The sequence below is a fragment of the Anoplophora glabripennis genome, unplaced genomic scaffold, assembly GCF_000390285.2.
Source record: "Anoplophora glabripennis isolate ALB-LARVAE unplaced genomic scaffold, Agla_2.0 scaffold63, whole genome shotgun sequence".
Classification (NCBI taxonomy): Eukaryota; Metazoa; Arthropoda; class Insecta; order Coleoptera; family Cerambycidae; genus Anoplophora; species Anoplophora glabripennis.
The window spans coordinates 812,570-828,975 of record NW_019416222.1 but is presented as its reverse complement, the minus strand read 5'-3'; the positions used below and the strand labels follow the sequence as shown (position 1 = coordinate 828,975).

At 30.5% G+C, this 16,406-nt stretch overlaps 1 protein-coding gene across 2 annotated transcripts in view; it reads left to right on the top strand.

The window, feature by feature from the left end:
* Positions 1 to 288: 288 nt before the first annotated feature.
* The window catches only part of LOC108903722 (MDS1 and EVI1 complex locus protein EVI1-like), a 314,040-nt gene continuing 297,922 nt past the window's right edge, over positions 289 to 16,406 (top strand). For both annotated transcript variants that reach the window (XM_018706006.1, XM_018706005.1), the window contains exon 1: positions 289 to 546. In XM_018706006.1, coding sequence (XP_018561522.1) covers positions 507 to 546 — 40 coding nt within the window. In that variant the 5' untranslated portion in view covers positions 289 to 506. The remainder of the gene's footprint in view (positions 547 to 16,406) is intronic.

Below are 16,406 nucleotides of genomic sequence, written 5' to 3'. Positions count from 1 at the left end.
CATATGCATCAATCCAGTGGGCCGAGTACATAGCCCGCAGACCTGGAACGGGGATAGGAATCCGGGAGAATACCCGGAGTATCCCGGAGTATCGACCGTGATGCTCTTATCTACCCACCACTGGCGTGGCATCAATGTAGGCGTGTCCATGCGCAGATAATTGCGCACAGACAAAAGAAAAACGCACGACTTACGCCGATTGAATAGCTATCTCCCCAGGTGGAAACAAACGAGAGAAACAAAAGAGCGCCGAGGAGTCTTTTATTCTGTCGTACGCTAACCGCGATCCAAATCAAAAATTACAGCACAGTCGCCTCGGAGAAGTGATAAAACATGACAGCGAATAGAGGCCTCTGATTGGTCTGAGCGTATATGAAAAAAGACGATCGTGATTCTTATTATCTCCGTCCATAGCCGTCTTGACTTTGTCGTACTATGTGTTAGTTCATGATATGAAGACGGTTGAGATTTCAGTGATTTTTCTTGACACTTCCTGAGTTTCTACAATGAGATCTAAATCTGTTGCGCGTAGAGTCACAGCTCAAGGTAGGAGTTTTTTCTTATGATCAATTTTAAATGACGACGGGCACACGCTTTATGTTTTTATAATAAAAAGTGACAGGGCGCCTTCATAAAAAGTCGACTACACATTAACCGACGGAGAATATATTATTTGATTATCCGTAAAATAAATATAAAAGTTATTATTAAATTGCCAAATATTCGTAACAGTTCCTATGTATATTGTTACAATATAGATTTATATTGTTAAAAAGGTCAGACAATTAAATACTATTGTGTAGTCCAATGTCTACACAAAATTAAATGAATTGTTAACAAAAATCTTAACGGACATAAGGCTAGTAATAAATTTTAGTAAAAATTCAGCAGCTGTCAGTCACTTTCCAATATATATATATGCATACCTATAATATGTAGGTAATACAATGATATAACTGCTTACCTATCTAAATCTTTGGCTGTATTGAATTATCTTATTTTCCATTCCTATGTATCACAACATCAAAATAGATAGGATAAACACCTGCACTTATTTAAATAGATGCTTACTGAATTTTCATATGGTTTTATTGTTAGTGAAGCAATTGAAAAATATTTTTAACAATAATAACAATTCAAATAATTTATTGCTACTGCAAAACTGGAAGTCATATTAGGAGACCCCTTTAATAAAAAGCAGAATATAAGAGTATTCTCTAATATTCATAATTAAAATAAATCTTCTTCGTATTAGAAAATTATCAGCTTGAATTTTTGTGATGGTTTATCAGTAAATATATACCTACCTACGTTCAATTGATAGAACATAGCTTAAACAATATTTATACGGGTGCAACTAAAATGTTTGTCAAACTTTAATGATTGCTTCGTTGTCGAAATACGATGCATTTAAAGTTAATGGAAATATATCGTCAATTTCAAGTGATGTACACTTGCTATTCTATCGTTACCTATTTTTTTGATAATTATTATTTATTAATAGTATAATTCTGGTATAATTCAATGCCAGTAGTTCATAGGGTAGTTATTTCCTGTAATATCAGTAGTTAGACATTTTGTATGTTGGTTTAGATATCTTTTGCATACATAGATTTCTGGTATCGAAGGATATTGTTTAATTTTATTTCATAGGATTAAAAGAAATAGGATTTGTTTAATTTTTTTTATTTTTAACATCATGATCTCGACAGCATTTTCGAATGTTATGTGAATTTTTTGTTAAGTTGTGAGATGGTATCTACCCTCCATTAAAATGTGGTTAACCATTTTATTTACACCCTGTACGAGATGGCACGGGAACAATTTTATGGAATGAAAAATATTAACTATTATTATTTCATACGATATTCAAATGATTCGTAAGAAGTAGACGTATGGTACGAAAATATATTTGGCAAATTTCCAAGTTACACCTTGAAGCTAAAATAAGCTTGGTTGTTGGTATTTCTATTAAGATACTTCTGCAAATTAGACTTAGACATATAGGTACATTTTTCAGGGAAATGACATACCTAAATGCATGTCTTCAAAAAGTTTATCAAGACTTGTAAAATGTCTACACGTGTCTGCCGTCTATACACTTAATTATGCTGCAGCATACTTTCGGTCACAACGAAATGTTATACTTGCTCGCCAGCTCGCATCTATTACTTGAATAATAACAATATTTCACTTATTTGTTTACTAATACATCACTTAAATTATAAACGACGCGCACATCATAAAATCTAAAATTAGAATATGACCTCAATGTTCTGAAATAGTCTGTCTTGGAATCGTTATCCTCATATGTTATCGATTGTATAAACAGAGAGTAAACTTGTACGGGTAAATTAAATACGGTTGTTTGACTAACAAGAAGAAAGTCGGGCATATGTTTGGATACATTACATCTTCAGGAATTTTTATTTGAGTATTCAAAACTGTGGTGAAATTTATTAAAAATAATACAAGTATTTGGGTGTAACAAACCAACAAAGCAGCGGGGAGTAAATTAAACTAGTTGTTCAGAAGAAGAAATTTCATACTAAAACAATGTTCAAAACTGTGGCGAAATTTCGCTGATACGTCTGTTTTTAACTCGTTAAAGCTAAAGCGCAATATTTTCTAGAAATCATCTATTCTTGATACGGCGCAAATCCTGCTGTGCCTGCAGCAGGAGTGATCTTATAGGCCTGCGGATGGGTAGCGAAGACACTCCCATTTGTTCCTGCCTATGTTCGAGAGATAACTGCGGTGAAGACGAGTCACAATTGCGCGCACATTATCCTGGAGGCGTGGTTTCAGGAAAATTGTATAGGCATGGCAGGAGTGGAAAATACGATCATTATTCCACTATTTCAGCTGAATATTTATTAAGCTTCTGTCCAGTAATTTTCTTTAAGATGTGAAGTAATATTGTTAGCACTATTTTTAGTTCACTCCAACTGTCTGTGAAGAAAAACAAATATATATTTAAAGTACATTCATACGTAGTAATTACTTTGTCTAAAATGTTTTAACATTAATCTTTATTTGGAAAAGTCATCGGTTGCTTATACATTAAGACAAATCTTGTGTTATTAATAGCAGATATTTTGGGAACTTGAAAATGACATTCAAGGAAAAATTGCACTATAGACATCGTTTTAAGTTTTATTCGTTGTTAAAATAATATTTTGGTAAACACAACCACCTTTGGATTGTTTTAGTTCTTAATTTTAAATCACGCAAGGAAAAAAAAAGAATTGTATAGTCAAGTAAATATATTTTGTAAATTTAAATACATACAATTTACTCAATACATATTTGATGCAGGCTATTTTTTAATTCAATAAAATATTTCTCTTGTTTGACACACTGATAAAAATTTTATGTAAAAATACACACTGGATAATGTAAAATTACATCATACACTGAAAAAAGGATTTATTTGGACTAAATAAATATCGTTTGCCGTGAACTATTCCTAGTTTTGGATATTGCCTAGCATATATATTGTGAAAAGTAACTAATAATAAGTTCATAGTTTTGTAATAAATCTTATTTGAATGTTAATTTATTTCTAGTGTAATATCACATTTCGCCTCTTTATTATTAATCTACATATTTTAAGATGTAGATGACATAAGATTATTAGAAATATATCTTAGATTAATGTGAACTACCTAACAGTTTTTCAGTGAAAATAGGTTATTTTAATATTAATAAATGAATGGTTTATAAAAAGTGAATTGTTTTTTTCGCTAAAATTGGACGTATTTCTTTCTTGATTTGTCTCAAAATTATGTACTTTCTCAAATTTAATTAAACTGATAATTAGATAACTTACCTAACTAAGTTTATAATTTTTGAAATGGTACATAGTGTTGAGATCTACTAATAGAGAAGCACATACGAGTATATACGATACTTTTATTCGAACATTTCATTTTTGCTAAAAATTAATTTTAAGATTTGTATTTTCCGAACTTATTACATACATGCATATATCGATCAAAACTACTTGTTGACAGTTTAATGATTAAAAATAATTGGCGGATTGTTAAATTGGGTTTTATTATAAATTTATGAAACTACAACAGCAACACTATGTCCTTATTTAAAACTGACTTTTTGACGATTATTACTTGTTTGACCCTAACTTCCACAGTTTCTGCATCCATTTTAATGATGAGTAAACGGAACACAGCACACAGCACTCTGTAACTATATGCACATGTTATATTATGAATATGATCTAAGAACAACAAGAAACACTACCTTTTGATATACTCGTAGTCCATACCGAGGTCCATTACTAGCCTACTGAACTACACAATACACTACAGGCACCTTGCATACATAGTCGCCATGATGGCGAAGATACGACTGGGAGAACACAACTTGGTCACGTGATTGGAATAATTTTTAAATAATATATTTTACTATTGAACTGATAATAGTTTTAAACTATATAAAAATTTAACTTTTATAACCAGCTGGTTCACATTTAAGAAATTATATATTTGGATTAATTTTCCTTTAAACTTTAATTGTAACGTTTGATAGGCCAATCATACAGTATACAGTAAGCTTGTAATTCTACACTTTGTGTGTAATTTTCCCAAAATGTAGAGTAAATTATAAATTTCTGAATAACCTATAGATAAATAATACAGATATTTATTTAAACCAATGAATTAAACACTTTTATTAAAATAATAATTTGAAATAACGAGGTTAGTAAAGATTAAAAATACTTTTAAAGAAGTATCTGTAAAAGACCTCCTACTTATTTAGGGGACAAAGTATATACTTAATATACTGGAAGTAAAACAATAAATAAAATATGTCCTAAATAGTAAGCTACAACCTGAATGCCTACGTATAAATGTTAGGCAAAGTTCAATATTGTTATTATTGACGTTTCCCACATTCTTCGAAAACTCTAAATGAATACCTATTTCGAGATATTTATATAATTTTTACAAAGTCTTATTATGTGATCACGTGATTAATCTGATTGGTCGAGCCAAATCAGGTTATAAAATTCACATTTTTATTATTATATTTACATCAAATATAGGTAGTAAAACCACAAAAAGGTAAGAATACGTCGCAAAAAGAAAATATACACCCAATATTACAAAATACTAACGCTTAGATTTTTTTCTTGAAAATACTATGTAGTTTGCCTGTCTGTTAGAAAAGTTCCATCTGAGGTGTTGTAAATATACATATATCGATAATGTAAATTATTAATTTAAAACAATACTTATTTCAATTGTTCAAAATGACCTCCATTTGCTTCCAAAAACAGCTCTGTTTATCATTCCCTCTCTACAAACACTTTCTAGTGTTTCTTCATTTAATATCCGACATTCTACTCTTATTCTGTTTTTAAGGTCGTTCAAGGTCAAAAAGGAAATCTATAGGAGTGAAATCTGGAGATATAGCAGGCCATTTAACATGTTTGTCGAATGTTCTTCATCTCTTGCTCTTCTGGGTTTAAAAACTCTTCTTTTCTTTTGAAAACTTCCATCGGCCGCCAAATTCCTGGCTAACTTCCTGAAAATTTTATCTGATGGAAGTTGTCTCTGCGGAAACGATGTTGGTATAAATGCCTGGCTTCTTTAGCGTTCATTCGGCCCTCTCCATAAATTAAAATCATATCTAGTTTTTCTTGGTTACTGTAAGTATTCATGTTGTACAAAATGTCAATTATTTTGACAAACCCTTATTTAGAAACGTCAAAATTCAAAATTCAGCTATTTCCGCAGCTAGCCAATTTTCAGAATAAAGCTACTGATAGTAGGGTTCATTTTTTTGCTGTTTTTCTAGCAATATTTCTAATGAAAATATAGACTTCCTTATAGCTAAACGCAGGAAAAAAATATCTTCCAGAATTGATAAAAAAATTTAAATTTATAGTGTGCCATTTGTTAAAATAAAAGAGATGCGAGGCCGCGAATATCAAACTGAATCACTCGGTATAGTGTATGCTCATTTGGTTCTCAGCTTATTTAGACAAATGAAGTTCACTCACAATAAAATATTTGCGTCAATATCAACATATTTATGTTGTGAGTGGCTGTATAATTCGTGTTCATTGTTGTTATTCTTATTTTAATTTAAAATGATTATATTTTCCTTACAGAATTGATTAGTTGAAACGCTAGAAAGTTTATTTTCATCGGACTCAAATAATTTCAAAAACGAAAATGCAAATAATTTTTAAAAATACAAATAAAAAATAGAAGTTATCTGTCTCATTTATATATAGAAATAAATACCTACTGATCTGTTGAAATCATAGATATAACAGTCTAAGATCCGAACTAGAATCGGCCTTCACCTATCTGCTTACCCAATGAAAAGTATTTTTTATCAAACATAATATGTTAAGAAATATATCACAAATGGGTTGTTTAATGAAATATATTCAAAGCTACCCTTAATTAAAAATAAAAATATTGTAATTTTTTTTTTCAATGTCACTCACGTGCTTACCAAACGAAGTTAACACTAATCGAAAGTACAAAGTATAAGGAACATGCAAAAGTTAGGTCGCTTACTTTTTACTGTTTTCTATTATGCATTTGCTAGATATAAACAGGTGAGGTGCTAGCAATTTGTACTCATCTGCTTTCTCATTGAAATATATAGTAATATAAAGATTATTTTATTGCGACCATGGTGGTATAAGGTTCCTTGCAAAAAAAATCGTTAATGAATCACGGTTGCGAGGCCTTGAAATTTAAAAATTGGATGTGCGACAAAATTATTTTGCAAAAGAAGATAGTGAACAGTTTAAAAAATAAAATATTTTGACTTCAACACTATACCATCGCGCCGGATATCACTGAAACAAAATATTTTGCTTACTATTTATATCAATTCCATGTGTCTAAATGCAACTGATCCTGTGCAAAACTACGCCCTGAAAAATGCGGTTGGTTCTTAGATGGTTATTTAACACCATCAGGATTTATTAATAATGACGATTCTTCAGAATTTGAGGATAATCATTTAACATCAGATTAATCGGATTCTGAATAATGTCAGTAATTGAAAATAAATTCATATTAGAATGTATTTCAATTGTTTTATAATAGTTTTTTTAAACATTAATAATTTTTTATCGTTTTCAAAATTTTTATTTAAATTTTTGTTTACTCTGCCCTTTTTATAGAATAGATATAATTTTTAAGATAAGTATACAGGGTGATTCACAACTTATTAAAAAAAAAAATGAGAACAGATGCGGCATGAGATGGGTCAATATCGTAAAAATTTTTTTGTAAAATCCTTATAGTTTCCTAGAAAAAAAATTATAGAAGTTGTAGTACTTTCAACCATTACATAGCTGGACAATTGTAGTCGTAGCGTCATTCGTAATACACGTGGAGAGCCACGTGGCCTCAGTGACTCGGAATGCTGAAATCCGAGTTTACAATCATCGTTGAGATAATGTTTACATTAGTTTTTTAGTAGTTAGTGCCAAAAATGGCTTGCCTGTATAGCAACTCGGAGTTGATGAATATCGTTTTAATTTATCGTGAATCAAGAAAACATTTGTGTTATGGTGAAGTACGACAACATTTTTTGTGTTAGTTCGTAGAAACTGTGTAAGACGGGTCCAAATGTGTTTACACGTCGATGGACAAAATTTTGAACAGTTAATTGTTGTAACATTATACAAATTATTTTATTAAGTAAAACCACAAATCAATTATATATTTCTTTCCTTGCGAAAGTTTTTGTCCATTTTTATCACACTTTCTTCATAAAACAAATCTATCCCAATAAGACTAGAAATAAATAATTTAATATGAAAGGTGTATCCATCAACTCGAACTTCTTGTTTACAAGAAAACGCCAAACGGAATGTAAGCGATAAGCCCTAATTGCTAAAAACATACCATTGTTCTGTTCATTTTTGAATGAGGTAATAAACTGGCCGTAATAGTGAGCATTTTATTATCGTGATTTGTATGCTATTAATGAATACGATTCGCGAAAACGCGTTAGCGCAAATCACGTAGGGACACTAAATTTTTCCAGAGCAATAACGATTTTCAACGGAAAATGATTTCACCTTATCTTATCAGGTGGTTAATTTGAAAGAAATTTAATGATGCATTGAACACGGATGAGATCACATGAGTTTTAGTACCCACTGTTTCAGGTCGAGATAACGAAACGACTTGTTTGTTGGATTAACTGCACTTTGAAATATTTAATGTTCGTTCACGTAAATAACGTTAGATGTAAACTAACTATTTATCCGTATCTCGTATTTTCAAAAATATTGTTTCATGAATACAAAACTTATTAGCTCTCGCATGTTTTTACTCTTTATTGAGGTATTAAGCTAATTCAAAAAAATCCTATCCTAACATCATTCCTCAATACATTAAGGAATAATAATAAATAGAAAAAAAGTTCAAGATTACTTATAACATTTTTTCCCTCAATAGTTGCATATCACTCTAAAATAATAACATGTGCAAGAATGAGAGAAAATTTAAAAACCTCATTTATTAGAGGGATGATCAAAAAATGCTGACTACTTCTTCCATCCTACCATTCCCATACAGAAGGTACTCTCTATGAATATAGCTGTCGTCCTACTGGAGGGATCGAACCCGTGACAGTGGCAACATCACTTCTTTATAATTATATATATTTAGTCATTACTAAAAAATATGTCTAAAAACATTTAAAAAAATAAGTTAAAATACATTATCTGTTACAAATGTAGATACTGTCGATATTTCACAGAAGGTGGCCAAATTTGAAATATGTAACTTGTAAAATTACTTTGTACTTTTTAAATTAGACTGCCTGTCATTATATGAAAATACTACCAAATGTTAATATAAATATTAAAATTATGTCAAATTGGTCTATCAAACTTATTGATTTGAACAAAAGTCCTTTGCAAAAACCAAGCTCATTACACAATTGTGTCGGCGTAAGAGCTTATGCATATGGAAGAACTATTTTAAACAATTTTACAAATACCCTGATTTAATCGCTCTATACAGGGTGTCCCGAAATTAGGGGGAAATATTTCTAATTACGTTCTATCTCGATGCATTTTCGAGTGATAACAATTCGCATAAAGTAAATAACTGAACTGTCAATACAAATTAGGCTAAACGCATTTTTGTTTTTCACAACCTGCTACATTAGAACATATCAACAGGTTCGATTTCCGGTGATAAACACAAGTCATATTATTTTTAAACGGATTTTACACAAAAATGGAACATTCTACCAATATGAACCAAGAGTACCTTTTTTTACTAAAAAACTCTGAAATTCCATACTTTTATGTCAAAAGTCAAAATAGTCTTAGCATAAAAAGTTATCGTAAATTTTACCCCCCTCCACTCCAGTGTTACAACGTATGTGATGAAAATTTGTTAATTTCGTTTTAGTGCGGATTGCGCACGTAAGAGTTAAGAGAGTTACCAAATTTCATAAATTTATCTTAACTTGGTTTCGAAGTTATTTAGAAAAAATCATCAGAGTGGGCCCTTTTGGTGTTATAACTGCCTCAGGAGAATTTTTGGGAAGAAAAAGTAATCTTTTTCAACACGTACCCTGTAGAAATATTGCTTCCTAATTTCGGGACACCCGGTATAAATATACAAGGTGAGCTAAAGTTAGATGTAAACGATTTAACCACAGTTTGGTCAGATCAAAATAAAAGATTTAGTCGAATATGCCTCCGTACCAAATCCTTCCTTAAAAGATTGCGGGTCTTTTCTGTTTATTATTATAGCGGAAATTCTATAACTTTTTAATGTAATACTGGAATTTTTGGAATAGCTAAATACTAATATATGATTTTTCTAAAATTATGCCTAAAAGGTTGCTAAGGATTAACGAGTCTTCAATTTTTTGGTATTTTTCTCTGTTGGTACAGATTTTGTAAAGTGTTGTAAGTGTTTTTCAAAATGCTACTTTATTTGTTGTAAAAGAGATATACATACTTGTGTGTCACTAAAACGGATTTTAATTTTCTACTGTTAAAGACAGTTCAATATTTAAACTTGTTTTAATCTAATTAAGCTTCACTGTTTCTACAAGTACTAATCTTTCAAGAGTTTGAGCCAAAAAAAAATTAAATGAAATTTTATGTAAACTTACAAAAGGATGATTTATGATTCTGATGGGTTATGATGCAGAAAATACGCATAGTCCATATACACCCAGCTCATATACAGGGTGATTCACAACTTATCCAAAAAAATTTGGGAATAGATGCAGCATGAGAAATGGAATCAATATTGTAAAAAAATTTTTGTAAAATTTTTATATTTTCCGAGAAAAAAAAATATTGAAGTTATAGTACATTCAACCACTACATAGCTGGACAACTGTAGTCTTTAGCATCATTCGCCACGTGGCCTCAGCGACTCCGAATACTGAATTCAGATTTTGCAATGGTCGTTGCGATAGTGGTGTTTACAAAAGGTTTTTAGTAGTTAGTGTCAAAAATGGGTAGTTAGCAACATGGTTTGCGTGTAGGTATAGCAACTCGGAGTTGATGGATATCGTTTTAATTTATGGTGAAGCATTTGTGTTATGGTGAAGCAAGACAACATTTGTGTTAGTTCGTAGAAACTGAGTACAATGGACCCAAATGTGTTACACGTTGGTGGATAAAATTTTGAACAATTGTTGTAACATCAGGTATGTCAAATGATTTTATTATTTAAAAACACAAATTAATTTTATTAATTAATAAGGGCAAAAGCAGTTGAATTTGCCGATATAAAATAGGTGCGATAAAATTCTATTTACATTTCTTTCCTTGCGAAAGTTTTGTCCGGTTTTATCACACCGCCATGCCGGTCACATTGTCTGCGTCAGGTTTTACAGTGGACCAGTTTCCAGTGCCGTGCAGAAGTGTATTTTTAAATCATTTTCGAACTGCCATTTTTGATTTTTTTTTACAAAATTGTATTTGTAAGGGTCCCCTGTACTTCCATAATTTTTTTGGATAAGTTCTGAATCACCCTGTATACTAATTTGAAAATCACCTATTTGACAATAAAGTATAAAAACCCTTAAAACTAATAGTTAAAAGTAACGTATACTAACAAAATATATTTAGCTAATACTACTTTAGCTACTATATTTGTAATTGAAGAAGAGCACATTTCAGTTATTATGTTGATCAAATATCATCTTTGTGTTGATAATATTGTGGTTACAGCTCTATTCAGTACGGAATTTCACCTCTAAACGACTAAAAATCATTCCTCAACAAAATAACCACAGATACCAACAATTTAACTATTTGGATATCTACCGAAATGTTTTAGTGTGGGAGTGAGATATAACCTACAAAGTTTGTCAATGCAACTCAATATCTACTGGAACAAAGCTTTGTTTTTTACTTACTGGCGGGAGCGATATACTATTTTGTAGATATTATGCAAAACATGTCTAGTATCGCCCTAGCGAATTAAACTTTTTGAATACTGATTTTTTTAATACTTATTGATTGAACTTTTTAATATTAAGATATGACATACTTTGTTTCGTTAGTTTCACCTATGACATATCGTTCGAAACGGTCTATGTCTGATGAATGATCAAACTTTTAACTTTGCAACGAATTGGAAATGCACACAAAGTATCACAATTGAAATATTACCTGACCGAACTTTAGATCAAAAATAAAAATTAATTATCAATATAGCAAACAATAAAGTAGTATAAAATTGTTAAAATAAAGAATAAACATAAGTATCAATTTAAGAATATCACACAGTATAAAAATTAATAATTTTAATTTAATTCACAAGTATAAAATAATTTTTCAAAAGAATGCATCACATCGACACTTGTTAACACCCAGTACAATGAGAAAACAGAATTTAAACCCAGTGTGACATATATCAAAAGAAAGCCCAATATCCATAGATGAATTTGATAAGCATAAATTGGGTAAACGAGTAACTGTAGAGAAGATATCTTAAATGAACTGAATATGAAAATTTATTATCACATGTCAAATTAAATTATAAATTTTATCACATGTCAAAACTAAAGTTGGCTTTACAAGTACCAGAAGATGACCTAGAAAAAAAAACATAAAATAAGGAATCTTTAATAATAAGTAATAGATGTATATGTTAAAAATAAAAGGACATTGTAACAAATGTATTAGGTATAAGAAGTGCAGTGAAAGTGTTGTGAAAAAGGGACGTCCAAAGACTGGAATTTATGTGAAGAGACCTTAAGGAAAAATAAACTCTAGAAATTTCGAGAAGGAGAAAAACAAATGTTTATTTATTAGTGACGGCTTGGTTTTTGGTAAAAAGCTAGAAAGGAGAAGTAACTCCAACAAAAATTAAATAAAATTCAAGAAAAACAGTCAGGAAGTAAATTAAACATATCGAAAATCGTTTGTCTTCAAAATCCACATAAAGAAAATTGGCCAGTGAAGAAAAATTTTGTAACCACTATAAGGCAGTATCCAGAGAGGTATTCCAGTGGGCCATAAATGGTACAAAATACATCGTCAGCGCTTCCAACAAGGAAAGAAGCACGCAGTAACCAACAGGTACCTAAAAATAGAAAAATTAAGTGCACTAGAGTATTAATTCATAGCTATAACCTACAAATAGTACAGTATTAATACAGTATACCTTAGAAAAAGGATAAATTAAAATAACAGGACTTACCTGAACAAATTTAAATACTAGCAATCCAAAATCTAGCTTTAAAAACTCCAAAATTGAATGAGCTCACAACAAGTTCAAAAAGGGACAGCCATTTTAATTTTAAAACGTCAGATCGTGTTAGTTTAAAATTTGTATAATTTAAGATATGCAATACACAATACGCGGGCGAGTGGTTAAGGTAATATCAATTAAGAATTCGAATATAGAAAAATTTTGTAAAAAAAAGGAAAAAACCCAGTCCTTGTATTGTCAAACTGTGGTAGGATAAGAAAAGATAAAGAAAAATAAAAATATTCTTTATTATTGTTCAACATAAAAATTTAATTTATAAGAAGCCATTTCTGATCTAAAGCCAACCAGTTAAATTTTGTTTTCTTATAATCCAATTAACTAATTTAAATAAATATTGTATAAAATTTAAAAATTCTATTTTCTGGCGTTCTGCGTTGAACAAGTTATGTATGAATGATACAGAACCGACTCCTGAGATTCAAATTAAAACAAACATCTGAGTGACAGCTAGCTAGGGATAAAAAATTAATATACGAGGTAAATAAAAGAAAGGTTTGTATTAAACAATTTACAGTTAATCTAAATAAAAAAGTAATTACAGAAACAAAACCAAAAACAACGCAACACTCTGATAATATTTGTACATGAGGAGATGATGAAATAATCCCAAGTAAAATGTAGAAACAAAAGGATCTCTTTATAGCAGCTCTTTTTTTAAGTGTCTAGTCTTTGCTAACAGTGACAATAGGACAGTAGGAATACAGGATATTTAATTTTTAGTTTTTATTTAGGATAATTATTTATTACTAGTTGTTTACTAGGTGTTACAGTGGTGTATTACGTAAATACGGGGTTTTAAGGAATTGTTTAGTTTTTCTTGCTCATCCTGTACCTGTAATTTAGTTTCACATGGAAAATAATATGATCGCTGCGAACCCTCACCAACGACTTGATGTAAGGGCAGGATGTTCTTTCAGAGAGATATTACGGACGACCAAAAGAATCCCGGCTGCCGTGAAAAATAATACGATTCCTTCAACAAATGAAGAAGGATGCGTTTTAGTTCTAATCTGTCTACATCGGAGTGGCACTCGTGGTTTTTGTGTGCGGAGCGGAAATATGCAAACCGACTGACAAACAGGGCGGATTATTTACTTTTGTTTATGCCGGATGATGCCTGCGGTGGTCCTCCTCTAATGGAAGACCTTTTTAAAGACTGCGGGTTAAGTGGGATGATGTTCACGAACTCGCCCAGAAACAAGCTGGCGTTTTAATCAGTAAATAAATCGTATTTCCCAAGAAGGGGAAAAATAATCGTATCTGTTTTTAAGTCTCCATGGCAATGTAAAATAAAAGATCAGTATAAAAATAAAATACTCTATTGGCAGAAATATTTTTTGTAAATAGTATAATTTTTTAATATTTTCGGATGTACCGCATTGACACGAGTTAAACATTTTTGGAACCGCTCCACCGATAGCTCTGTAGCGATTTTCTATTACTGTATAAAGAAGCATACGACACGCCATTTGTGATCTCAAATATTCACCTTTTTTTATGTAGTATGTAACTCTGGGACGATTCCAGAGGTCCTCAATAAGTTTTAGTAGTTTTAATTATTATTAAATTTAAAAGCCGTTTTCCAGTCTCGACGATTTTGATTATTGAAAATACCTATTATTTACGCATTCCTAACTACCATTAAAAAATGTTTTCAGCCTGTACGGTATCTACATCTACAACATTAACACCCATCATAATGGACTAATTGACTTTAATTTTCAATAAAATTTGTAGTTATTCTATTTTGTTTGTTGTATTTCTAAAAATGCTAAGCTGCATCATTCTGGTGGACCTAATATATTGCACAATACCTATATACAGGGTGGGCCATTAATGTGAGAAAGTACACTAACTCCCTTGTTACTTATAATACAGAAAAAAAGTTTATATAAAAGTTGTACAAAATCAAGAAACCTAAACTAAAAAATTAATTCCAAACATAAGGGCGATGAGTAAAAACGGGACACTCCAAACATTACATTTTTTAAATGGAACACCCTGTATATTTTTAAACAGTTGGATTTCTGAGAAAATTCTATATATGGCAATATAGACAGTTTATCATTTTATTGCGGGGTTGCCAAGTTATGTAGAAAATTCTTAGAATTTTGGAAAAAACATGACCTCGAAGAAGTTGTATTAACTTTCAACTACTAACACTTGGAGCAAAAATATTTGACAGAGTTATAGATAAATGTTATAAAAAGGCTCCTATATTAGCTAATATCGATATTTTATACAGGGCCTTTTTTTATAAGACGATAATTTTTATAAAGTTCAAACTTGATTTTCTAAATTTTTTCAAATTGAACACCCTATATTTTATTGTTTTATTTTATTCGCGTATCACTCCACTTCAACTTTTATTAAGCATGTTCTATACCTAAAATCGTTAGTTTTTAACATTTCTGAAAATACTTAATTTTTATTATTTTCGGTCACACGAGATGGCTTTGGAAAAAACTGTCACATTGTGTCAACTTGTCTATACTATAAAATAATTTAATTATACTACATATTTGTGTATAAAAAAATCTTAATAGAACATAACAACATAGTTTATTTATTAAATGGAAATAAAATAACAAAATAGATACGAAAATAAATCAAATATTTAATTTTACAACAAGTCTTCAAAATGACGGCCGTCTTGGTTTAGACATAACTCTACATGTCGTTCAAATGTGGTGTTAACATTATTCAGAATATCATTGTTGATATTTTGAAAAACTCGTCGAATTCGGTTTTTCATATCCACTCTAGTAGTAAGGGTAAGGTAAGGTAAAAAATATTTATTGTGCATAGTTATAAGACAATATACAACCTATACACAAAAGGACTAGACACAGATAACTGATAATTAGCCTACCCCTCAGAAAGTCAAGTAACTTACACATATTAAAAGCAATAATATAAATAAATTATAAAGTGTTATTAAAACAATGTAAAAAAACAGTATAACTTACATATACATACACAACACTCATACATGCTTGTGCAATACACATACAAATACGTAGTATAGTCAGACTCACACTCGCACACACACGCATATTATATTAATACTAATATTAAGTCAAAAATTAAAAAGCTAAAACTAAAAAACAGCAGCATTCGTGGAGTTATCGTTTTCCATGACCAACTCACGAATGCGTTTCTTAATCAGAGCTGCATTACGGAGTGTTAAGTCTTGAGGCACCAGTACATTATTTAATATCATACCTGCTAAATAGGTAAATGAACATCTAAAATATTCAGTTCGATGACGCATTATTTGCAAATCGTGTAAATTACGAAGCTGACGATCATGTACATCATGTCGCCAAACCAACTTCTCATAAAGATAGTCAGGAGTTGTATTACACAGTATCTTATTTACAAAAACACAAAAATGAACATAACGTCTTTCACTGAGTCTTAATTTACCGAACTGTCTAATAAAGGGAGTAACATGGTGAAGAAAGGGTATATATGTGACAAAACGCATGCACCAATTTTGAATTTTTTGCAGTTTAAATTTATCAGCATTTGTAAGTAAAGGACCATAAACATAATCACAGTAATTTAGATGAGACAGAACTAAGGATTCGACCAATACTAATTTAATGTCAGAGCTCAAATAACGTTTTAAAGGCGCTA